General features: G+C 49.5%; 1 protein-coding gene across 6 annotated transcripts in view; it reads right to left on the bottom strand.

The window, feature by feature from the left end:
- The window catches only part of LOC116942318 (contactin-2-like), a 132609-nt gene that overhangs the window by 8243 nt on the left and 97307 nt on the right, over positions 1 to 27059 (bottom strand). For all 6 annotated transcript variants that reach the window (XM_032954052.2, XM_076066948.1, XM_032954069.2 and 3 more), the window contains 15 exons: positions 24915 to 25096; positions 22377 to 22513; positions 18905 to 19037; positions 17116 to 17266; positions 15938 to 16065; positions 14741 to 14916; positions 13239 to 13359; positions 11285 to 11443; positions 10076 to 10225; positions 9297 to 9367; positions 6859 to 7093; positions 5199 to 5314; positions 3961 to 4147; positions 2556 to 2668; positions 1815 to 1986 (listed from right to left, as the gene is read on the bottom strand). In XM_032954052.2, the coding sequence (XP_032809943.1) occupies positions 1815 to 1986; positions 2556 to 2668; positions 3961 to 4147; positions 5199 to 5314; positions 6859 to 7093; positions 9297 to 9367; positions 10076 to 10225; positions 11285 to 11443; positions 13239 to 13359; positions 14741 to 14916; positions 15938 to 16065; positions 17116 to 17266; positions 18905 to 19037; positions 22377 to 22513; positions 24915 to 25096 (2231 nt within the window). The remainder of the gene's footprint in view (positions 1 to 1814; positions 1987 to 2555; positions 2669 to 3960; positions 4148 to 5198; positions 5315 to 6858; positions 7094 to 9296; positions 9368 to 10075; positions 10226 to 11284; positions 11444 to 13238; positions 13360 to 14740; positions 14917 to 15937; positions 16066 to 17115; positions 17267 to 18904; positions 19038 to 22376; positions 22514 to 24914; positions 25097 to 27059) is intronic.

Here is a 27059-nt window from a genome sequence, read left to right as displayed (position 1 = left end):
TACCGAATTGAGCCTTAAGGGCAGGTTATCAAGACACCTCTGGCACTCATCCAGAGGTCAGCAACCAAAGGAAATAGAAATAATGCCAGGCCGTAGTGGCGCGACTGTAATAGTGGACAATGAAGGTGGAGTCTCAACAGAAGGCAGAAACAAAGTGATGGCGACATGGTGGCATCGACAGCAGTGGCCCAAATGACCTCTTGACCTTGCCTGTGGTTCTTCTTCATCTTCTAGTGAATGGCATATTCGTGTAAATAGTACAACCAAGGTTTAAGTTTGTGAGCCATGTGATAACTTTTTGAGTAGCCAGAGAGCAGGGCATGCAGAATGCAGTTGTTTGTGATATGGTCCATTGTTTGGTTTGGGTGGCTGCTGTGGGTCGCCATCTCTAATTTCCCACTCATGGAAGAGGTGTGTGGAGCTGCGAGCGGTCACTCTTCTGAAGCGATTGATGGAGCCACCACAGTTTTCTTTCCAAAACAAAGCCGTACTTATATATGTTGAGCTTCTTTCGCACCGTACGTAGCCAACCATGCTAATCCGAGGTGTGGCACAGTGGTGGGGCCCTCAATGAGGCTTCAATTAGGAACCTCTGCAGAACTCCACGGCATTTGCCAGAGGTCGTCAGTGGACCCCTGCTTAATCCAAGTGTCTCGCGTAGCGATCCCAGACAGGTGACTGGTACCTCAGACGAGTTCATGGGGGGTTGAGCGGGTTTTGGTGGAACGGAAGGCCCGTGCTTCCTCGGAGTTTTTCCCGGTTGGTTTTATGTCATGTCTCCAGACGGTGTCATTAAGCGGACGAGAGGTCTTTTGTGGTGATGCCGGTTGTTTTGCTTTCGCTGGAATCCAGCTTCGATGTCGCTGCTGAGGGAAAGGAGCTGCAAACAGCAGCTTCTGGGCAGGTCGAAGGCCGGCTTGTTTGACGGGTAGGTGTGGCTCGACAGTGGGCACGATGCGTGCGACCACTGTGTGCTCTATCAACTTGTGCGTCGTCGACAGCAGTGAGATACGCCTGCAATTTCAGGCCCGATCTTCTGGTTTTACAGATTTCAGCAGGGCAATGACCTTCGCTCCCTTCCAGGCTCTCGCAATTGTGCTGCTTAAATGGCCGTCGGGAAACAAGGCCACTTAGCCACTCGAGGCCGACAAGGTCCCAAGTTTTTGAGGGTTTCCGGATAAATCTTGTCGTTGCCGGAGGCTTTTTCTGGGCTTCGTGGCCCGCGGTGCGTCAACAGCCTCTTCCCTCGAGTGTGGATGCCAGAACGTGGGCACCTTAGGGTTTGCGGTGAGATCTTGGCACACGTCTTGTTTGTGCTGCTTGTTTACTGCCGCTGCGGGCGAGGTTGTTAAAGACGATTTTGTTGGCAGCGTCTCGCGGCACATTTTCTTTTGTTTTAAGTGGTACGCTGGCGCCAAGATGGTCAACCAGATTCTGCGCTCTGCCGCTGGGAGTGTGCAAAGTTGAATTTGCTGCCTCTACCAGCGGCTGACGCCTTTGCCTCGTATCCAATTCTTTTGAGCTCCTTTCGCTTTGGGGGCGACCAGTGGAGAGGTGGTCATGCACGAGAAGAGTGGGAGGGGTGGGTGTGATGTGAATAAGAGGAAGGGGGAGAAGGAGTGCTGAGCCACTGGAGCTATGCACTTTTAAATCGAAATTGAACACTCATGGCCGGAGAACTGCTTTTTGTGCTTAGTCCGTTGTTTTTCCTCCGCACAACTCCGATTAGCACTGTTGACTACGTACTGTGCAAAAGAAGTTCAACATATATATGTACATACAAGAGGGGGGGGAATGGGTAGGTGCAGGCTCACCATCCGCGATGGAGAAGTTGAAGCGTCCGGGCGGCCCTTCCCCGCCGACGCTCATCGCCCGCGTCTCCACCATGTAGTCGCCCGCCACCTTGACCTTGAGAGGCACCGTCGTCTCCTGGGTTATGAAGTCGTGACGCTCGATCGGCCGCTGGTTCATGGACCAATACACGACCTGCGTAGTGGCAGCGAGCGAAAACAGACAAAAGGTCCCACCCCCTCCACCGTGTAGCCTTCACCGACTCTTGGGGCGAGAGCTGTTAGCGAATGGCACCTGTGAAGGCTGGTATGGTGCACAAGGGGTTGGTGTGATCATCACCACGCCCGGCTGCCTTGGTCTCCCCGGTGCCGGTGTTTACACATCGTGCTAGATACTCATTTAAGGATAAATTGACCTATTTTACGCCAGACTCGGAATACTGGCCTCACAGTGCAGTGTGCTAACCGCTACTGCTTCAGTGCACCGTAAAGACACACACACACACACAAGCAATGCTGGCTCTTCCAGTCAAAGCAGTCATTTGCATGACACCAATGCCACCCCTTATGTAAATTATTCACCTTGAAAAATCAAAGCCATGATTTTGTGTAGGGAAAAACCGGAGGACTCGACAAAAAATCCACGCGGCCACAGAGAGAACAAGCAAACTCCAAATATAAAGGCGTCAGGGTCTGGATGGAACCCACGACCTCCTGCATACCAGGCCAAGTAGTTAACACCTCTTGACCCAGGTGTCAACTCACCCTGTAGCCAGTAAGGGTTGACTCATTGGAGTGTGCTTTTATGGGACTCCAGGCCAGGACGACGGTCAACTCCTGCTGGCTCTTCATCTTGATCACCGGCACCTCCTGAGGAGCTGGAACGAAACCACAAAACACAGCGGAGAGGAGAAGTGCATGCTGCTGAAAAGGTCAGAAAGGTTGGTGACCGGATAACTCCACCAGGTTGCTACTGTTATATGGGCGGTGATGTGGCCTAGTGGTAGTGTGTTGGGTACATATTGATTGCGCAGCTTCATGGTTTGAATCCAGTGACTGCCCTGATTATGAATTCCAGCGTAGTTACCGTATTAAGTCATGCCGGCTTCTTCACAGTGGATGTTAAAGCTCTCCTGACGTCATTTACAGGGGCAGGATATTTAGAACTTTGTAGGCTATTGTATTCTGGCCAAGTAAAAAAAAAAATCCCTGAAAATTACTCAATTTGTAACATATGTAACCGTAGATATCAATCATCTCCCCCTACTGACAGCAGACAAATGCCCCTGGTTACTCCCTTAAGTTCCTGCCTGGTTAAACAAAATAAACTTGAAACATGTGTCCTGACACTGAGACAGCAATGGGTGCAAGTCGAGGTAGTCACCTGGACAGAGTAATTTCAAGTCTCCATGGTTCAAAACACAAATTCCACAATAAAGATAATATACAGTAATCGCCCTCAATGACAGGAACTAGCCCCAACCATAGCAGTGCAGACGTTCCACCACTTGCTCAAGACTGCTATTCAGGATAAAGACCGACTCAGCAGCCACACTTTGTCTTTGACGAAAAGCACACTCACCCCGTCCGTCTGAATAAAGCGACTGACTGGGTGGAGGAATTCTTCTTGTTTGTCTTCGTGTTGGGTATGTGGCTGCAATCAGGGCTACAGGTGGTGTGCTGAGCGGTGGTGTGATGTTATCTTCCCCGCCTGGTATGCAGGATGTTGGGGTTTGATCCCCAACCCCTGGCGCTTGCATATCTGGAGTTTGCATATTTCTACCCGTGGTTGTGTGGATTTTTTCTCCGGGTCCTACGTTTTTTCCCTCCTCATTTAGAAAGACGTATTTAAGATTATTTTGATTACTTAGCCGCGATGAATGTCCACGTGAAAATCCACTTTATTGAGCTATCCATTTGTGGCCAGGTCGCTTCTGAAAAAGAAGCTAACAGCTCAGTGGCCCTTACCTGGTAAGATAAAAAAAAGAGAGATTAGTTTTACTTGTCTATAGATTTGTTTACCTTTTCTATACTCTGCACTCCTATCGTGTTTTTGTATTGCTCGTTGTTATAACCTTCTAAGCTGCCCCCTACTGGACATCGGTGAAAAAAAGAGCTTAAAAGATCATCGGATTCCTCCAGTCTAAATCGTGTGGGCCGAGCGGCGTACGCGAGGGCTGCGTGGTGGCGTTGACGGTGTCGCTGGGCGGCCCCGAGCCCGCTCCGTTATAGGCGCGCACGTTGAGTAGGTAGGTGCTGGACGGCTGCAGGCCAGACACGTGCGCAGCTATGTCGTCTCCTTCCGTCTTCACGTGGTCCGCCGACTCCTCCACCTCGCCCTTCTTCCAGTAGCGGATCTGCCAAGACGACGGTTAAGTGGGGGGTGAGGATGCCGGGGGGGGGGGGGGGGGGGAAGGGGACACGATCACAGCTCAGCACCCATACAATTTCAAATACACCAGTACACTAACACTTGTACACACCCGAAACACCAAGGACATGAAGTTAAGCCGTAGGGACTGTTTAGGCCAATGCTGTTAGTGGTGGCATAGTGTGCTTAGCTAACTGCACTCTGAACCGGAGTTAAGTCTTTGGCCAGTGGGGGTTTTCTGAACAATTGCTGGGACTCTCCTTGGCGGCCTAGATTGTAAAGAAGGAAAATGTAGACCAGGACTGAAACTGGTCATACTTGTAATTGCTGTATCCCTCATGCATTGTCTTGAGGGCAGTAATTCTGTTTCCTGTGCACTTAGAAGTAACTATGATCTCAATAATAGCTGTTTGTTCATTGGGTCGCATCTAGAGCTGGGACATTTTTAGCTGACCTTGTCAATTAATCAACTAAGTATTATAATCGACTTCATCTTTTTTTGAGGTTGATTTCCTCCAGCCCCGTCAAAAATTGTGGCCACCCCCACATCCTGCCTTCTGAAGGTGGGAAACCCCCTACAGCCATGGCCAGTGTGATGCGGCTGATGACGCTGATGGCATCACCAATTCCTGCCTGTTACCTTCCCTTTCAGCAACACCGTGGGGAACAACGGCGAGAATTGTATGTTCACAATTCATTCCGCATTAAATTGTTAGTCGAGTAATCCAACCCGTAGCCGTTAAGAGTAACCAGAATCAGAGTATGTATTCATACTGGAGGAATCCGATGAGCTATAAAGCTATTTTTCACAGATATCCAGTCAGGGTGCAGTTGAGAACATTACAACAATCAACCAACCAACCAATACAAAAACACAACAGGAGTGCAAAGTATAAGAAAGTAAACACATCGCTTGAAAAAAAATGCAAATAAAACAACCATGAAACGAATGGATTACTCCAATAATAGTATAGCTCAGCTCTAGTCGCGTCTTTCCATGAAAGCATGAGCTGGGAGTTTTGCGAGCTCTCCCTCACCTCGTAGCCCAGCAGCTTTCCGGTGAAGGATTCAGGTGGCACTTCCTCCCATGCCAGCGAGATTTGGGAGGCCAACGTGCCCCTGACGTGCACGCCCTCGGGCGCCCGAGTCGGCTCTTCAGCGCAGACGCACGGCGAGAAATGCACAGCACAGCAACAACATGAGTTCGCACACGGACGCAGAACTTCGCGCTGTGGTTTTCAGACGTTGGCTGTATGGATCAGGAGGTTCATAATGACCGTGTCAGGGCTACTATAAACTGGTTGTTGCTACAGGTGTATTAACCCTTTCCCGTTTTGATGACGTACGTGTACATCATCAAAACGAAACCGAAACTGAGGCTCCCACAAGGCCATGCGGTAAGGGCGTGTGGCACAGTTTGGCGCCAGCTATTGTAGAGTGCGGTCGTGTCGCTACAGATCTATGCAGCGAGTACAATGTCTTTAAAACACTATGCCTCTCTAAGTAAAATTTACATTGAGCCGCTTGTGCGTTCTGAGATTCAGCAGTGAACGGGAATCGCTCTGCAACTTGCAGACATCTCGGAATGGGAAAGGATTAATTGTCAATTACACGCCATTTGCTTCACAGTGTACATTACGATACCGTTATGTAATTCGGAAAGAGTGGTCCATTGCATGCTGGCGTCAAAGTACAAATATGCCAGAATTGAAAAATTATCTACTAATGACTCAATTGGATTACACATATTGCTCGTGCAGCATCACCCTCTAATTAGAAACTGCTGCAGAATGTGTGATAGCGTTGGGCTGTAAAAAGGCGTGAATACTAAATGTCCTAAACTACTGTTAACATTAATACTGAGCCGGTAACACCGAGACCTGGGTGCACCCATAAACTTGCTCCCCTTAAGAAGCCGGTTTAAGGACGGGTGACCGAAACCTGGGTTTGAACCAAGTTGTTTGGTGGTTCTAGGACAAGCTCAGTGCTCTGACAGGCTTAATTAGGCATGTACCGACTCACTCCCCCCTGTAGTGATTTCATTAATTCTCACAATGCTGGGTCACGATTCAATTCAGTGATAAATCGTTTTCTTTGTCCAGTTTTGACGGTGTCATATTGAATTGTTTCTTACTTGTAAAGTTTTGTCTATTCCATTTAGAATATTACTTAAATGTAATATTAGCATATAAATTACAATAATTGTCATTGAAAGATTCTGACCTGCAAATTTGATACGTAAGAATTTTAATGAATTAATCATCATTATTATTGCATACCCGGTTTCAACCCCGAGCGAACAATTGACGTCAACCGTTGGTAAATGTTGAACGGTCACTGAGGACACCGTGAGTTAGCATGGATACATTTTCACAGGAGGGAGATATGTTGCCATGTGTAATCCCAAGTGAGTAATCTGCTGGTAATTTTTCAGCGTTTTGCTATTTTGACCAATACCAGTTACAAAGCGTTTTTGTTCTTTCTTAGCTACGGGAAGAAACCGAACAACCAGTTTGGTAACCCACGCGCGACATTGTGAGAGCCACACAAACTCCACGCGGGAAGGCGCCCGAGTCCTGGAATCGAACCCAGGTCCTTCTCGCTGCGAGGCGCGAGCATTATGCCACCGTACCGCAAAGCCTGCCGCCCTCGTGCGCAACGGGAACAACGGGTCGGGGCAGCGGCCGGCTGACTCACCGTCCTCGGCCGAGTAGACGAGGGCCACGTGACTGTAGGGCCCATCCCCCTTCTGGTTGAAGGCTCGAACCTTGACGTAAAAGGGCATGTAGGGCAAGGAGCTGGCGTTGGGGTGCACGTAACGCGCCGAGTCCGGGTCCGGCACGAGAGTCTCCGTCCAGGTGACCGTGCCGTTGGGCCGGAAAGCGACGACGTAGCCGAAGCCTGGGCCGTAATGGTACTCCCGGGAAACCGGCTAAGAGGCAACACAGACCAAACAGAAGGAAGGTAGGTAGCAGCAGCGCGGGTTAAAAATGGCCATTGCCCAGAATACTATACTACTGTAGATTCTAGTTGTAAGTCAATGTTAGTAACTACATTCGAAATACGTTTTGCTTTTGGAATTATTCACCACTGCTAATGCAGTGTAATAATGATTCATTACAGTTTGAGTGGAAATACAGAAGGCAATATTCATAGGATCATGAGAGATGGATGTGGTTTTGGGGAGGCTTTCATCCAGCAGTGGATTGACCATGGCTGATGTAGATTATCACCTCTTATTGCCAATTTTTTTTAGATTTTGCATAAAAAAGTATTACTGCTATAATGCGCCAAGAATGTCTGTTTGTGTGTAACACGCGCGACGTGACTCCACGTAACATACCCCCCCCCCATCATTAATATTCATGAGCGGGTGGACTGCTACAATCGTGCAGAAGGTCGAGTGGAAAGGCATTTTTTTCCGCAAATTCGCTTTAAGTTTTACGTCTCTTTATTGAAAGTGAATCTAATATATAGTTGTACGCAGCAACAAAGTGGATTTGGTGTCTTTATTTATTTCTTCAGCACTTGAGACAAAAGGTAAGTCTAATTTATGCTTCTACATTACGGTAAAATAGACATTTCTCGGTGATTTTCCAGATATTGTATCGAATTCCAATTTATTTCAACCCCAGCGACCGAAAGCAGAAGAGAATAAAGCATCAGAGCAGTGAATTTGAATAAATTGAAGGTCAATTATACACAGCGCTATAGTGACATGAAGTGAAGTGTTTTATGACATAGCTTTTGGCAAAAATCACTGCCAATAATACAGTGCTACAGTCGAAAGCAGTGAAGTGTTTGATGACATCGTTTAGTGCAAGATTCCCTGCCATTAATACAGTGCTACAGTGAAAAGCAGTGAAGTGTTTGATGACATACTTTCGTGCAAGATTTACTGCCATTAAATTTACACAAGATACAATTATAACTCTGCTCAATTTTTTTCGTAACTATTACAACTTCCGTCCTAGGACGGGCAAGAGACTAGTGTAAATATATTTATACAAACGTACTTACGTATAAAATCCCAATTCCACTGTTGGAATTATTTTGACGAGATCACAAATTAATTTTCCACAGAATGTGTGTCGGGGAATGACCCGGGAAGGTGAAACGACAGAACTCCCCCTGGAGTCGATTCAATTGGACTTTGAGCAAAACACCAGAAAGGGCTCTGACATGCCACATCAATTACGATGAGTGGTTTCTGCCACATTCGAAAATTCGTAGATGTGGTCCTCACAGTGGAGATGCACTCAGGTAAGACCATTACCCCCTGTCACCTGAAGAACCAGGCTTGGATTTGGGCCAAAGTTCTCAGCAGTGTGTATGCACGTTTAAGTACGTATGTACGGATTTCCATTGTAACTTATATACATGCAATAACCACCACCACCCCCCCCCCCATCTGGCCCTTGCACCTGATTGGCTCACAAGTGACGACACCAGATGTATCCCTCTATTTAAGACCAAAACAGGATTTCTCCACAACTCTGGCTGTCGCCTGATGAAGCTAGTTGTAATTATTGGCGAAACGTCACGGTACTTGGATTGTAAACATTATGGGTTTACTCTCCAACACACCGGTGTGCTGTACTAGTAACGAATTGTTTTGTTTACGTGAAAACCTTACTAATTTGGTTGCTACGGGTGGTGGCGGGTTTAACGACGCATTTATATTTACGTGATCTAACCCAAAAACCTCTATTATGGGTAACATTGGTCGCGAAAGCCTACGTGTATGCACGAGCACCGCACTTTCCTATGTGCCCTGCTAATAGAAGAGATGCTCCTCGCATAGCAGCAACAACGAAACATTTTTCTACATTCTGAAAAAGCTGAAAATTTTGTCCAGTTAGGTGAAATTCGCGAACGAAGGTGACGGCATGTTTTTTTTTGTGTGTGTGCAGGGCATTTGGTAAACAGGCTCGAAGAACGCCCCTCCGCTACGCTGTCCTTTACAACCTGCGCTGATCCATTGGCGAATGAAAGGCCTGGATTTGAACCCAGGGACATCGGCGACGGTGACTCGGTGTTTCTGAGATGGGCATTAAGAGCACCCCCCCCACCCCCCTCCCCGAGCCACCCGGGCACCACGATGTGCCGTGGGGGTGTTTGGCCGTAGGACTCACGGTCCACGTGATGGTGAGCTCCCGGTGTCTCCCTCCACCACCGGTGATGCCGAACGGAGCAGTGGTCGGTACTGGAGTGAGAACAGAGAGGGTGATCTCGTTAGTGGCACTCGCTCTCATCTCCCTTCCTCATTCTCTCTCTCTCTCCCTCATTTGGGAATAAAGACTTGAAAACACACATTCATGCGTATACACAGAGAAATGTAAAGAGCTTAATGATTGGAATTTACATTGAGAGACAAAGCTCAACATGTAAATTCCTGTTTGCTTCGGCTTCTTGATTATTTTTTCAATAGACTACAATCATTAAATTTGTGTATTACTATTGATCCGCATGTCACGCTGTTTCTGTATAGCATCTTGAGATGTCGAAGTATTTAATTATTTAAGCAAGCGCCCTTCACATCTCATTTCAGACATTTGAAAGGCCACTCCCCAACCCCCACCCCCCACCACAGTGACCGCTGTCCCTGTGGACAGGTAGGCGACTCGTCACCCGGTTTGCCATCGGCCATGAGTCTGGCAGTAGGGCAGGCTCATCGCTACGTGTAATCCCAACTTGTGCGCGATCTTTCTAAATGTACTCGTTACGAACGACGTCAGGGGCTCTCCCTGACGTCCACCGTGAAGCCGACGGCGTGTACTTTGTGGTCGATGCACTCGCAGCGTCAACAACCGGTGGCCGCCGCAAGCCGGATGAGAACCGCGAGCCTCCTCCGCAAGGGGCGGCGGGCACGGCGCTTGCCGCCGAGCGGCGTCGCCGCCGGGAAGACGCTCACCGTCAGGCAGCGTGCGGACCGGGCGGGAGGGCTGGCTCGGCTCCCCGAAGCCAAGCGTGTTGATGGCGATGACATGGAACTCGTAGTCCAGCCACGGCCGGAGACCCTCCACCCTCGCCGTGTCTACGTTTCCTTCGATCTCCTGTGGAGCTGATCGCAAAACACCCAGGGGCGGGGGGGGGGGGTACAAAACAGACAGAAGGAGAGATTGACGAAACGTAGAAGTCAGAGGGGTCAGCTCTGCAGCTTATACTAACACATGCACATACTGGCACAACAGGCATGCACTGACTTGTACACAGAAGCACAGACACAAAGATCCCCCTTACAGCCTGAGCAGACTATTGGGGCAAGTGCGGTTTGCGAGCACCTGTGAAGGGCAGCATGGCAACACGAGGGGTTGGGTGGCCAACAGCACGTCCGGCCGCCTTTGTCTTCCTAGTGGCGATGTTTACACACCACACCATGTACTCACTTGAGGCCGAGTCGACCTTGGGGAGGGGCCCATGACCAGTTCAGATAACCGCCACCGGCGTTGGCCGCGAGCGGGAAACGAACCCGGGTAGCCGGGTTCGTGGCGCAGCGTAGCGCTAACCCCTGCGCCACCGCTCCCCACACGCACACACACACACACGCAAACACACACGCCCGCACGCACACACACACACGCGCACACACACACACACACACACGCCCGCACGCACACACACACACACACGCGCACACACACACACGCAAACACACACGCACACACGCCCGCACGCACACACACACACACACGCAAACACACACGCACACACGCCCGCACGCACACACACACACACGCAAACACACACGCACACACGCCCGCACGCACACACACACACACGCAAACACACACGCACACACACACACACGCTCGCACACACGCACACGCGCACACACACACACGCCCGCACGCACGCACACACACGCACGCACACACACACACACGCCCGCACGCACACACACACACGCACACACGCACACACACACACACACACGCCCGCACGCACACACACACGCACACACGCACGCACACACGCACCCGCGCACGCACACACACACACACGCACGCACGCACACACACGCACACACACACGCTCGCACACACGCACACACACACGCACGCATACACGCACGCACACGCACGCACACGCACACGCACACACGCGGTATTTGCGGCAGTACCTGTGACAAGGTCTTTCCACTTGAAGGTGCCCACGGGCCGGCCCTGGATGACGTAGCGCGTGATTGGGCTGTCGTTGTCCGTGCCAGGGCTCCACGCCACCGTCGCCGTGTTGGCGGTGACGTTGTCCGCGATCACCCCGCCCGGCGGGCCGGGGGGCCCTGCGCCCCGAACGAAAACAGAGGTCAGCGTCACAGGCCACGTACGGTGCGAAAGATGTTCAACAAACATACGCACACCTGCAGGTGGACTGACCGATGCAATGAATGGTTGAAAATGGATCACTCCGCCCCTGGCCTTGCTCGGCCCCAAGCTGGATCTCGATGTCTTATTGTGAGTCTGGAGGTTTCACGGTTCGGTTCTGGCTCGGCTCGGCAGATATATTTTATCTGCTATGAGTACCTTAGTCAGAGGCGCTTTGCAAAAACTATAAAATTGCACATAAGATGATAGAAGTTAAAATAGAGAGTGGTGGTAGAGATATGGCGACACTAAGGAGGACTGGTGGGAGTGGTTCAGGAAAGGTTGGGGTTGCCGTAGTGATAGGGGTTGGGGTAGGGGTTGGGGTAGGGGTTGGGGTAGGGTTTAGGGTAGGGGTAAGGGTATGCAAAGTGATAGGGGTTGGGGTAGGGGTTGGGTTAAACATAGTGATAGGGGTTGAAGTAGCGGTAGGGGTTGGGGTAGGGGTTGGAATAGGGGTAGGGGTTGGGGTAGGGGTTAGGGTAGGCACAGTGATAGGGGTTGGGGTAGGAGTTAGGGTAGGCACAGTGATAGGGGTTGGGGTAGGGGTTGGGGTAGGGGTTAGGATAGGGGTAGGCATAGTGATATGGGTAGGGGTTGGGGTAGGCATATTGATAGGGGTAGGGGTTGGGGTAGGCATAGTGATAGGGGTTGGGGTAGGAATAGTAATAGGGGTAGGCATAGTGATAGGGGTTAGGGGTTCGGGTAGGGGTAGGCCTGCTCATATCTGGGGGGCCAGGGCAAGGAGTAACAGTAGGATGGGCTAGGGGAGAAGAGATGAGGGTTGTTTTAAAGGAGGAACGGAAGCAAGCAAGCAATCATCAGTGAAGATGATTGCTGTATGTGCAGTGGGAGTTTGTTCCAGTGAAGGGGAGAAAGAAGGGAAAGGGATAGCCAGGTGGAAAGCCACCCACATCCAGAGGATGCTGCCGTTGGCCCGGATCGCATATTCCAGTGGAAAAAGGGGTACAATTGGCCACTGGTGGTGAGGTACTAGAATTACACCTGATTCAAAGTGAGTGTGATACAGAGCGTGCACCAATATAACAAAGACAAAGATCCCCCGTATAGCCTGTAACATACTATTAGGGCAAGTGCTGTTAGCGAGCACCAATGAAGGCCGGCAGGGCACATGAGGGAGTGAGTGGCCAGCACCACGCCCGGCCGCCTTTGTCTCCCGAGTGCCGACGTTTACACACCGCACCAGGTACTCATTTGAGGCTGAGTCGCCCTAGGGGAGGCCCAGAACCGGTTCAGATAATCGTCACCGTTGTTGGCCGTGAGCGGGAATCGAACTCGGGTCGCCGGGTTCGTAACGCGGGCGCACTAACCGCTACACCACCGCTCCCCCACAAGCACTCACAGACGCGCGTAACCAGACGGATTCGTTTGAGAGAGTGCCCCCCCCCCCCACTTCATGCTGCTGCGTCTCGGAGCGCTTCACATGCGACGAGCGACTTGCCTCGCATCTCAGCTTTACAAAAAAAAAATTCAAAGCTGGCACCTCCAGTGGCAGCTGTCCCTGCGCAGCACAAATGTCACTCAGCACTTGGCCTGAAAATGGGCATCAGTTTGGCAGTAGGGGGGCGATGATCGCTATGTATAGTCCCAATTGAGACCACCCTCCTCCCCCCCCCTCCCTCCCCCACTAATTTACAGTCTCATACAAAACAATTTGCAGCTCTGAGACTGACCGAGTTAGGCTCCCGTACGCACCTCTGACGAGCAGTACTGCATGGGCCATCACACTGTCAGCTGCAGTGTGTGCCAGGCAGGTGTAGTTTCCAGCGTGGTAAAGCAGCACGTGTATTATCCGAATGTCTCCTGTGCCCTTGTCCTTTAAGGGAAAGGCAGAGGGAACAAGAGTGAATTCGTGTACAGCCCCACAAATGCCACAGACTCTTTCTCGACGACAATTCACAGCCCTGTTGGCGATGGTGCGAGGTTCATTCACTCGAGACTCACGCAAACCGATGGAGGTATTAAAGCACTACTTTTTATATTTCATAGTCATGGAGTAAAGTGCCTCCATGTTCACGTGGTCCAAAGCTAGGCTAGAATTTACACGGTTTAACAGCAAGGACCAATCTACCTATTAGGAAAACAACAGTTTTAGAACCTCACCACGTGATAATCAGTATCTCATCCACTGAAGGTGATAGGCCAAGATATCTCCCCAATCAAAATTATAACTCGTTACCTTCTACTCCTGCCACACCATCACTTGTCATACTCTGCGTGTATTTACACTATATGAACAGAACAAATGAACACAGCATATGAAATATACTTGGCTGTCCTATGAACCAGGGGCGGAGGCAGGATTTCAGGCCGGGGTGACATTCAACTAATGTTAATTTCAAGAATGATTAAGAGAGTCAGGCTGTTGAACTAGACGCCATCGGTTGGCGACACACTCTGACAATGCAGTTGCACGGAGTCCGCCAGACCGAGTGTCGTACACTTATACGCAGAATGTCACCCCTGTCACCCCCCCTGGCTCCGCCCCTGCTATGAACTACCCTTGCCACGGAAAAGTGGACATTTTACCACCAGCTCAGGAAAGCAAATTGAGATGAGTGTCATGTAAAACGCCTTTGAAAACTGAGACACTTTTACTTTGGACATGAATTCAGGTAAGACTTGCCAAATGATGTTTGCCACGGAGAGCAATTCAACTCAGGTGGCTGGGTTGATAGCCCAGTGTACTAACCACTGGGCCACTATTACCCATGATTATGCATATATACACAAAGACAAAGGCCCTCTTTATAGCCTATAGAGGCTGTTGGTTGGGGCAAGTGCTGTCAGAGAGCGCCTATGATGGCCGGCACGGCACATGATAGGGCGAGTGGCCAGCATCACGCCTGGACGCCTTTGTCTCCCCAGTACTGATGCAAACACACTGCACCGGATACTCATTTAATGATAAATTTACCTATTGTATGTACAATGCAGGTTCAGAACCCCTTGCCACTGATGTTATCCGTGGCAAGGAATCAGACTCGAAATACTGGTCTCACAGTTCAGTGCACGAACCGCGACTGCTCCAGAGCATCCTAAAGACGCAAACACACAAGCAAAGCCGCCTCTTCAAGGAACTCGGGTCGCCGGGTTCGTAGCGCAGCCCCGCTAACCGCACACATGCACCCAGACCACACGCACCCAGACCACACATGCACCCAGGCCACACATGCACCCAGACCACAGGTCCGCACCGCTGAGATGCGGCGGAAGGGCGACTCGGGCGACACGGTGTCGAGGGGGTATCCGTTGTGGAGCCACAGGAAGGCGACGTCGAGCGTGCGGTCGTGCGACACGCGGCACAGCAGCGTGGCGTTCTCCCCCACGGTGACGCGCGTGTCCTTCGGGGCCAGCTTGATCATGGTCGCGTCTGCGTGTGCGGTGAAAGTGGGGGGGGGGCGGAGGATGGTCGGGGGTAGGCATGGTTACACCGCGGTGTTTGCTCGTACACAGAACATATATGTCCTCCAAACTACACCACGCACGAGCTAATACTAAAATAACAGCAAGCAAGTCAACAGGCAGGCAGTGTTTGACGTACTGTATATAAGACGTTAGACTATTTTAGCTGGAATGGCCGATTGAGCGAAGCAGTTTTGTTGCAAGGAAGACCACGCAATTATACTTGCGCGATCTAACCCATCAACCTTTGATTATGAATGATATTGGTCGCGCAAGTCTGCTACGTGTTAAACTGACAGTCCAAGACTGTTGGCAGCGGTGGCAATTAGCGGACGTCACAGGGTGGGGAGGCGCAACCAAACGAGCAACGACAACAAATGAATTACACAAAACCCATGCCGGAATTTACCGCAAACAGGACACACAATAAATGGTGAAATAAACCGTGTATATATATAGCCTTAGGCATAACAAGAGCTTAGTTGTAGCATTCATAGAAATTGTGGCAAACGCAATCCTGCCGTAAACATGCTAAATAAGGTAAATTGGAATATTAAGATTGTTACACAAATGGCGCTTATAAGCAAATCATCGTGAATGCGCCAGATATCAGAAGCCATGCAGGATTTTGAGCCAGCCACACAAACGCAAGGTCGAAGTGGGCTGCTGTGGGGCCACGCTGCATTGTGGGTAGCACAGAGCGGTGCGGCAAAATCCATTGCTGCACTGTGGTTCACGTCAATGCCCCTCGTCGCCACCGGCCAGCGGAGGTAGAGTACGGTCCAATAACCTCCAATAACCCCCCCCCCTCCCCCGTCCAGCAGTGGATTGACCAATCAAAAAGCTGCATTGAGAATAGAACCACCGTGCATGAAAACGGACACTCCTAATACACGCACGGTCCACAGGTAAGACCACGCAACGGCTGTGTAGCATCGGCCTGGGTAAGGGTGAGGGGGAAGCGTAGAGCTGGCATGCGTGGGGGGCACCTTTGACGAGCAGGGTGAACGTGGCGTTGGCCTTGCCCAGTTTGTTTTCAGCGAAGCACGTGTAGTTGCCCTGGTCCGTTCTGCGCAGATCTGGGATCACCAGACTCCCGTCTTCAAGCACGGACATCCTGTTGGACACGGCGACACGGTCCCTATCTGTCATCGGCCTTCGTCTCCAGCAAAGGCCAGCAGGATGAATAGCACTGCTAGAGGGTGGACTCTCAACATATCCGTTGCTGTCACTGTTAAAGCTATTAAGACGCTTTTTTAGCACGTGTTTCATCGGTGTGCGTCACTCAGTTGTGCATTCGCCTACACTCAGTAACTCAATCAGGCATGCACTCCCGGCAAGACTCATTCACTCAGTTTAACACGTAGGCTTTCGCGACCAATATTATTCATAAGAAAGATTTTTGGGTTACATCGCGTAAGTATAAATGTGTCGTAGCCCTCCACCACCCGACACAGCCAGTAAGGTTTTTGACATAAACAAAACGCCAGAATATTCTGGCAAATCGCCCGATGATGCTGGATGTAATTACCAGCGAAACGTCGTACTCAAATTGTAAATGTTGTGGATTTACTCTCCAACACACCGGTGGGCTGAAGTAGTAACTAATTGCCGCATTTTGTTTACGTGACAAACCTTACTGTGTCGGGTGGTGGAGGGTTACGACGCATTCATACTTACGCGATCTAACACAAAAACCTTTATTACTCATTAGTTCATTCACACACCCATTCATAGTCTCACTCAGTGACAAACGAATTCATTCAATTGCTCACACTCTCCAATTCAATCACTCGTTCATTCAATTACTAACACACACACATCCACCCACTACACTCTCATTTATTTATACACTCATTAATCAATTCAATTACTACCTCATTCAATTACTCATACCCATCCACGCACTCACACATCCAACCATCACACAAATGCAAAACAACTGACACTGAAAGTGTGTTCTAAGGCGAGTGCATGTTTCAGAATCTGAATATTTTCAGAATCACGACATTTATTTATACTGGAGGAATCCACGTGATAGCTGTGACAACAGTCCATCCCATGTGGGGGTGTCGTCAAGAGGTAGCCTTTTTTTCCCCGAGAGGCTGTAAGTTCGGAGAAAGTCCGGCCGTGAGCCTCGAGCGAGCGAGGGCATGCGCAGACTCACCGGCTGTGCACGTGCAGCAGCTCCGTCCCACGGCTCCAGGTGATGTTCGGCTTGGGGGCAGCCTGGGGCAGGCACGGGACAATGGCCTTGCCCCCCAAGGCGCTCTGGACCACGCGGGATAGCGGATTGGGGTCGAACTCTGGTTTCGAGGCTGTAACCAAAGGGAGCGGCGAGCGATTAAACATCTCTGCCAATAAAAAACCTTGTGCAGGACCAGCTTGCCAACGCGCCGCCGGGCAAGTGCCAGTGAGGGTTATGAGACCGTACTTCACCACGCCCCGTCAGTGCTGGTTGGCGAAGGTGGGGGAAGTACAAAACAGCAGTGGATTTTGCTGCGCTGTGCTCTGCTGCACACAATACAGACACAGCAATTGTGTGTGTTTTTTTTGTACACGGTGGTCGCCCATTCGAGCACCAGCCAGGCTCAAAGCCTACTTAGCTTCTGACGTCTGACCTGACAGAATCAGGCACATTCTGGGCGATTTTGTCATAAGCTGCAAAAGCCTTGATCACTCATGTATGTACATTCGTTTCTTCGTTCCTCAGTCCGCTTGCCCTTGTGAGGGTCGCGGCGACAGCGTGTTGAGTAGCGGCAGTCCAGACCTCCCTTTCTCGGGCGACAGACTTTAGCTCTACATTTCTATACACTACACCACTGTACACTACACTACTATATACAGCTCTTCCTGGGGAATTCCCAGGCATTCCCAGGCCAGCCGAGCGACATCGTCCCACCAGCAGCGTGTTCTGGGCCGGCCCCGGGGTCTTCGCCCAGTGGGACATGCCCGGTGGAGTTCCAGGGGGAGTCTATCGGGGACCATCCTTACCCGGTGCCCGAACGACCTCACTGTCTATAAAGATTGACTGTTAAAATGAAAAGTAAGTCAGTCTTCATTCGAAGCAATGGGTGGTCCTCATCTCCTTTGATGATCATTCCTATGACAGGGTCGAGCGTTTGTATTGATTGACCACTGGTGACTTCCCAAAAAAGGATACACATTGCCGTGACCCAGCAGGGAAGATGATACGGAGTTGATTTCGGATTTGAACAAATTACCTTGTGATTATAAGTTGGGCTCTTTAATCACAGTGCCACATGGCCAGATTAGACATTTTATGTACGCTAAACCCACACAGAAAAGTGAAGAAACGCAAAAAAGCTGCACGATCGGCAAGGTCAACAACCTACTTGCTATACTGCCTTATATAGATACAAAAAGATCTACCGGCCAACTCATTGCCCACAAGGTGAGTCTCTCTTGCTTGCGTGCTCTTTTTTCCTTCCCCCGCACTTCTGGTCATCACGATTGGCTACATACGGTGCAAAAGAAGCTCAACATACTTGAGTCCCGCTTTACAATTACAGCATTCAATCTACACCAACTTTTTAAAGAGATACTTAAGAGGCCCCAAATATTTTTTAAAAGGCCCCACACCTCTTCTGCCTAGATTTTGAGTGGCACTGAGCTTGGCTCCACACCTCAAGCGTCATGGCAATATACATCTGAACTATTGTGCGCCTCAGTGTTCACACGCCACAAATGCAATCATCGGACAGCTTATTATATAATAATTACCTGTTATTAGATAATTTCATCTTTCCCCGGTGCACCGTGTTAAAGCCTCCACAATGGGCCAATCTGAATTTGAGGTTGCAGGACTATGGGCCTGCGCTGTGCCGAGTGACGGTCACGTCACAATGAACGCCGGGGCCACGATGCGGCCTCAACACTGCATCCTGACCGATACTGGGGGGCGGGAGAGGTGGGGGGCGGGGGGGGGGTCTCACCCAGCACCCTGAGCTCCGCGTTGGAGTAGATGATGCCGTGTTCATTCTTGGCGACACACTGGTACATGCCCGAGTCGCCGACGTTCAGGTTCACGATGTTCAGCTCCCCTTCGGCCACCAACACCTTGCCCGCCTGAGGAATAAACGGAGGAGAGAAAAGCGCCCCGTTTCATCTTCACGCAGACAGCGCTAAAGCCACCGCGCTCATAGCGGTGCAAAAGCCCAGGGTAAATATTGATGATGGTAGCGAAGCGATTTCAGGTTTGGCAGTCATTGTATCCAGCTGGGTGCGTTGTAGTTTGAGAGCTGCATTAGTAAATTAATCAAAAGGTCACAAACCCAGCTCTCAATAGGGGGTTGATTATGAGTTTATTGGGTTTTTTTGTGTAGTTGACATAAGTACCACGATGAGAAAAGTCAACAAAGTTCATTGTACCAAATATAGACATTAGAACACCATTTCAGTGCCCAGTACTCAGGGAACTCAGCTAATGTATTAATGTATTTTGCATTTGCAGTGATATAATACATATACTTTCAGGCACAACAGGAGCCCCCCCACCTCGCCTCTCCCCTACTTACGTGTGTTGAACTTCTTTAGCGCCGTATGTAGCCAAGGTGCAGGGGAAGGACTAAAAAAACTAAACACAAAGGATGTCTCCATGATAGAGATGGTTCATTTAAAGTTAACATAGGGGGAAGGGGGTGGAGGGGGATGCCCCCCCCTCACCCACGTGACCCCCCCGGGGGGGGGCAATCCTCCTCCTCCGTGCTAAAAAGCTCCCTGCTCACCGCGACGGGAGTTTTTTGTCAGCTCAGCGAAGTTGGCGGCTTATATAGCCAGCAAATTTCCGCGATCCTGCTCTAAAAATGGAGGCGCATTAGCCGAGTTCCTTGAGTGCTGGACACTCAAGGAGTGGTGTTCTAATGCACGTGTTGGAAGCGTGTCAGTGACCACCGTATAAATAAACTAGATCCACTGGCTCAGGAACACAAGTGGATATGAGTGCAGAGCAGCGACGTGCAGTGACGTCAATGGCTGGGGGAGGCACTGGCTAGTGTCAGAGCCAGATTCACACACTGAGGGGGGGCGTGGCCTCACAGAGGGAGGGCGTGTCCTCACTGAAGGGGGCGTGTTAGACACGTCCCCCTCAGTGAGGCAGATGTGATAGCTGCCTCCCCTGGTGCTTTTTCATTGCAGTTTCATGACGAGACCAGCGAGCCTAAATATTTTTATACACATACGTGAAATAAGTTAACTGGAGTATGGAAGGCGAGGACATGAAATGAAGGGGTCTACAAACATTACATAGGTGACACACTGAGATAGTAACAGGCACGCGCTTATTGCCCGCGCTCCATCCAGTTACTCAGGGGTTGCGCAATCAGAGGGGAGGCTGAGCTCGTCGCTGCCTCACCTCTCGTCTCTTCCTGTATTTGTAGCGGAGCTCCGCAAATTTGGCGATTTGACTATAAAAATGATTGGAATCGTACAGAAATGGCATTTATAACACAGATCAGTGGAAAAATCTTAATATTTATTGTATTTGATTATTCTTTTTTTTTACTTTCGTAACAGCTATTTTCATTGGAGTATGACAGGTGAGGCTCTGCCTCCCCTGCCTCCCCTGACCGCACGTCCCTGGTGCAGAGTTATTTCAACTTTTATCCAGTGGAATAAATGTTAAAATTCCAGTGAATCCCTTTTTTTTCCTCTCTATTCAATATGTCATTTAATTTGTGCATGGATTAAACAGCACTGGATGTGATTAAACAAACGAGTGAATTCATAATAATGTAGTGAGTTCAACTGAGTCGCAGACGTTGGCGGCAACACATTAATTTAACTCCAACACACGGGGTAACTTTCCCTTTAACAAAATAACAACCTGTAGTAGAGACCACCAGGCTAACTACACTAATTACAACGTAACTAGTGTAGTTAGCCTGGTGGTGACCACCAGGCTAACTACACTAATTACACCGTGACTGCTACTACGGACCGGGACCAACAGCTTGGGTCCAGGTCCGCGTGTTGGAGACTCGTTGAACGTAGGACGTAGACGAAGGTTTATTCAGGATGAACAACAACCCCGGTCCCTCTCGGGACCCGGCTTATCTTCTCTGTGGCGTGGCCGGCTCCGCCCTTGGCCACGACCACCTTCCAGAATCCTCGGGAAGGATCTGGATCCCAACCACGTGACCACCCCTAGCCCCCACTTGGGGCCCCTTTGTAGACTTAACTGGTCACGTGTCCTCCCGGGTCAACCAGAGTGCCATGGCCTCGAGTAACCTCATCCTTCGGCCGGCACCCACACACAATGTCCTGTAAGGTTGGCACTGCACGCAAAGCGTGGTGCCATCCAGCGCTATCATTCAGCGCTCACGGGCCCCTCTAGGGCCGGTACTACACCCACACCACTGTGCTATCCGGGATGTCGTGACACCGCACGCCGTGCCTGTCCAGGACCGGCACTGCATGTTGACATCCTGCGATGTCAGTCCAATAATAACGAAAATTAAGTAATTTATATATCCAGAAAAGCCTTAAGTGAGAGTCAGGATGGTTCTGCATTGTGATGTTTGGCCGATTCAATCCAGAATAGTTTTTGTTTGTTTTGGGAGGTAACCAGGGTATCAGGAGGCAATCCCCGCGTAAAAGATGGCAATACTCAAAGAGTCTAAACAGGTGGGTTCACAAACCCACCTGTTGTACCCAACTCTGCTGTAATCACGTGTGATCACTCTGCAGCGCATCAGGTTGGGGGATTACAGCCGTTGTGCCATTGAGCCCACTCAAATGTGTGAGCAATTGCCAAGGATGTCTCCATGCTGGAGGTCAGTGGTTCTAAACCTTTACTGCAGCCTGTATACCTGTGGTTGTCAATCGTGAACAAATGTATAATGTTAATACATACATATGTTTTATGAAACAAAGTAGTTGTACTTACATGCTCGTGCCTAATTTGTGTTTTTAATGATTTATCTTCTAAAAATATCTGGCATGTCTCGCACCCCCAGAAAGGGCACCTCACACCGCCAGGGGGTGCGCACTCCCCAGGTTAAAAACCACTGCTGTAGGTGTTTCATTCTTAGTGAACATTATATAATTGGTTTTCCACCAAAGTTATTTTCTATTGTGCCCACTTTCAACAATACTGACAAAGTGTATATGGAAGAGTAGGTATGCTGGTGAGTAAGCGAATGCATGTGTTGGTGGGTGGGTTTCCAGGTGTGTGGATTGATGGATGGGCAAGTGAGTGGGTAGATGAGTGAGTAGGTGAACAGGTGAAAGAGTTAGTTGGTAGGTGGTGGGTATAAGTATTTTGTTTTAGAACTGCTTTTTGTATTTAGTTTGTTTCCCTTCCCCTGCACCTCTGATTAGCACGGTTGGCTGTGTACGGCACGAAAGAAGTTCACACGTGCGTACGTAGGTGATTGAACGAGCGAGTGACTAAGTAAGTATTCATACCAGAGGGGCGATTGGCTCCCCATTCTTGAGCCACTGATAGGTTGGTGCAGGCCTCCCCTTGGCTTTGCATGTCCAGTTCAGGTCCTGGTCCACATCTGCCATTATGTTGTCCAGTCCAAACACAAACTCTGGCTGAGCTGCAGGAAGAATAGAAATAAACAAGGCACCAATGTATCTGTTAAAGTAATCAGTAGAATCACATTGTTGCTAGTTATTTGCTTCATGAAGGCTGGATCGCATTGTAACGGTGCTCGGCTCACAATTAGAAAGCTTAAATGTCAAATCTCAGAAAGGTTTAACCTAAGGCCTTCGTCTCTCTGGGGTTGATAGAATTAAGTGTGACAGTGGATGTTTCGCGAAAGAACTCGCTGACCCCCGCTATAGGAATGTGGAAATTCCACTCAGTTTAACACGTAGGCTTTCATTACTTGCTCAGGACTACAAAAGAGAAATAAGCACTATATAATGCTCACTTTGAGTACGAAGACACTTGACATTAAATATCATTACACGTGATGTCTAACACATGTGCCTGCCTGGGTGTTTCTACGAGCAACATTCGAAAAAATTCCAAACTAATAATTATTGGTGATGCTGTGTTGGCAGTGGTGCAAAAGCACACATAACAAAACAAACCTCGCATTTGCCAATAACATTGCCTGAAAAGGAAAATTATACAACACGTGATGTTTTGGACAAATGGCCTTTTGTCGTCACAAAAAATTAAAAGTTCATGATGGCCAAAGCTATTTATGCCACCACCTAATGTCCACAACTTCCTTATGCAAAAAATTCCTCTACCGTTATGCGGTCAACACCAACCCCGCAAGCACCGCTCTCACCGTATCAACATCATCATCACCCCCCCATCTGGCATTCGCTCTTCCACTCGGTTGGTGACCTCTGGGTGCCACTCCAATGTTCACTCTCTGTAAGATTCCCTCCTGCAAACGTCCCAACTCCTATCCCCAACCTTCCATCCCCTCCATTATGCCGACAGCACTTTTCCTGGTACATTCTCACGTGCTTTCACAGCATTTAAATACTGAGCACCGATGGCAAATCACTGCCACAGCATTCACCCAGTGTGGAGGTTCACTCTCTAACGCAAAATGCGTCTTAAGTAGTCTTAAGAAGCACTTGTTGAGGCCAACTACTCTTTTATATTTTACCAGGTAAGGCTCACTGAGCTGTATAGCTATTTTTTTTTTCAGAAGCCACCTAACCACAAATGATAGCTCAACGAAGTGGCTGATCATATGGAAATTAATAGCAGCCAAATATTCTAAAACGCGCATCTATAAATGTGAAGAGAAAATCCAGAGGACCCGGAGAAAAATCCACGCGGCTGCGGGGAGAGAGAGACACCGCAAACTCCAAATATGAAGACGTCAGGGTCAGGATCGAACCCACTTCCTCCTGAATGCCAGGCAAGGGAGTCAACATCTCGCCACTCGTGGGACATGGCAGGCGTGTCACATCAAATCGATTAATTGATTTCGACCGATTCTTATGCTCACCATATTTATTCATATGGGTGAGAATAGATTATTTACTAAAGGCGACAAAACAAACATAGAAACAAGGCAAATAAGGTGATAAAAACGTGACAATTTTTGGTTATTTTCGAATAAAATTGCTGCCTGGAATAATTCACCCCCACGACTTGCCATGGGGGTGAATCACTGACCGCCTTCTGCGAGGGTTGTCTTGGTTATGCCGTGTAGCCGTCTCTTGCGTTTTCTGGTTGTACCGTGCGCTGTCCTGCGTGTCTGTCATTTTGCTCCATGCGCTGGGAGCTTCCCGACTGAGATTTAAACTAAAAACAACCCTCATGACGTGAATCATATTCAGTTCCTGAAGGAGCTATCGGAATGCAAAGGGAAACGGCAGACCTCGTGCCGGTAAGCATGCAGTGCAACGTTCACATCGGCGAGTCATTAAACGCTTAGTATATGGGTCCGTGGGGCAGCATGTGTCAGTAACACTGCAGGGGAATCACCGCTCTGGTGATGGCATCACCACACCGGCAATGCCAATGGCGATCACGTCACACCGCTAATGATGATGTCGGCGAGCTACCGATTACATCACTGCGCTACCGTTGAGGACTCCGCTGCCACCAACTATAACAGTGCCACGACGGCGATTTCATGAATGCATCGACAATATCATTACCAAACAGGAAAAAAAAGTTATGACAGTCATGACATCACCATGCTTGAATGACATCACCATGCCGGTGATGATGCCATCACCGTGCTGGCAATCGCAACATGTCACCAGTATGTATGTATATTGAACTTCTTTTGCGCCGTACGTAGCCAACCGTGCTAACCGGAGTTGCGGGGGAAGGACAACAAACTAAACACAAAAAGCAGTTCTAAAGAAATTCGTTTTCAAACTAGATTTAAAAGTCCACAGTGGCGTCCTAATATCGGAAGGAAGAACATTCCAGACGGCTGCAGTGATGATATCACCACGCCGGCAAAGACACCACCGTGCCAGTGACAATGACATCGCCGTCGCTAACCACACCTTGTACGGTGATGTGCCCCTCGGAGAGGACGCTGCCCAGAGCGTTGGTGGCGTTGCACACGTAGACTCCCTCGTCCTCGTGGGTCACGTCCGCCACCTCCAGCACGGCGGCACTCACCGAGAGGCGTGTGCGATCCGGCAGCCGCCCGTCCTTGCGTTGCCACGAGATGCTTGGCACGGGGCTGTGAAAACGAGAGGGGAGAGGAGGAGGAGAGAAGAGAAAGCGAGAGAGAGAAGGTAATGGTGGAAGGTGGAGGGGGTGGTCAGGTAAAGAGCAAAGGGATAAATGGATTAAGGAAAAAGTAAGAGGAAGTGGGTGAATGGAGAGATGCATGGAGGCAGGGATAGAAAATAAATAGGGATGAATAGGAGTAAATGAGAGAAATCCGCAGGGATGTGGTGATAGGGATGTTGATGAAGGTAGTGTAAATGTAGTGACTTACTTGGAGACGCTAAGACTTGGAGGCACTTATTTTATTTAACCGAGCACCCTTTGCACACCACACACTCTACGCTGGTACACACTCATGTCGCTCGCTTATACACAACTCTACATGGGTTTCAAGCCTATACACAACACTACGTGGGTACACACTATTACTGTTGCTAGCCTATACACATCACCACGTGGGTACACACTATTACTGTTGCTAGCCTATACACAACACTACGTGGGTACACACTATTACTGTTGCTAGCCTATACACATCACCACGTGGGTACACACTATTACTGTTGCTAGCCTATACACAACACCACGTGGGTACACACTATTACTGTTGCTAGCCTATACACAACACTACGTGGGTACACATAATTACTGTTGCTAGCCTATACACAACACTACGTGTGTACACACTATTACTGTTGTTGGCCTATACACAACACTACGTGGGTACACACTATTACTGTAGCTAGCCTATACACAACACTACGTGGGTACACACTATTACTGTTGCTAGCCTATACACAACACTACGTGGGTACACACTATTACTGTTGCTAGCCTATACACAACACTACGTGGGTACACACTATTACTGTAGCTAGCCTATACACAACACCACGTGGGTACACACTATTACTGTTGCTAGCCTATACACAACACTACGTGGGTACACACTATTACTGTAGCTAGCCTATACACAACACCACGTGGGTACACACTATTACTGTTGCTGGCCTATACACAACACTACGTGGGTACACACTATTACTGTTGCTGGCCTATACACAACACTACGTGGGTACACACTATTACTGTTGCTGGCCTATACACAACACTACGTGGGTACACACTATTACTGTTGCTAGCCTATACACAACACTACGTGGGTACACACTATTACTGTTGCTAGCCTATACACAACACTACGTGGGTACACACTATTACTGTAGCTAGCCTATACACAACACCACGTGGGTACACACTATTACTGTTGCTAGCCTATACACAACACCACGTGAGTACACACTATTACTGTTGCTAGCCTATACACAACACCACGTGGGTACACACTATTACTATTGCTGGCCTATACACAACACCACGTGGGTACACACTATTACTGTTGCTAGCCTATACACAACACCACGTGGGTACACACTATTACTATTGCTGGCCTATACACAACACCACGTGGGTACACACTATTACTGTTGCTAGCCTATACACAACACTAGCCGTCAAACACTGACGGCGCTGAACCGAGACAGCCAACTACCGTCTAGCAGCGCAATGTCGAGTGAAGACGACAACGACGATGGCGACGGTCTTCAACAGCACGAGGGGGATCCCACTCCATACGACAGCCCCGAGCTCTCGCTCAGGGCCCCCTTTTATGCTCTCAGCGTGGCCTCGTTCCGCCCCGGCCACGCCCCCTCTCTAGAACCTACCAGCGGGTTCCCGGGCTTCCCCCACGTGCCCCTTCTGTAATCTGTCCCCCAGATGTCCCCTCTGCTGTATCACGTGGCCTGCTGCTGTCAGGGCTGCTGTAAGCTGCAGATCCCCTTCGCCGCCAGCGCTATGCTGCTACATTGCTAATCTCCATATATATAAAAGGCAAAGTTGTGAATTATGTGTCTGTTCAAAATGTTTAGCGTACTTCCCGACATGCAACAAACTGGAAATTTGCCACGTGGGTA

This window comes from Petromyzon marinus, chromosome 14 (assembly GCF_048934315.1).
Source record: "Petromyzon marinus isolate PM22_M1 ecotype Great Lakes invasive population chromosome 14, UKy_Petmar_22M1.pri1.0, whole genome shotgun sequence".
NCBI classification, from domain to species: Eukaryota; Metazoa; Chordata; class Hyperoartia; order Petromyzontiformes; family Petromyzontidae; genus Petromyzon; species Petromyzon marinus.
The sequence above is the reverse complement of the archived record's forward strand: the minus strand, read 5'-3'. Positions and strand labels throughout refer to the sequence as shown.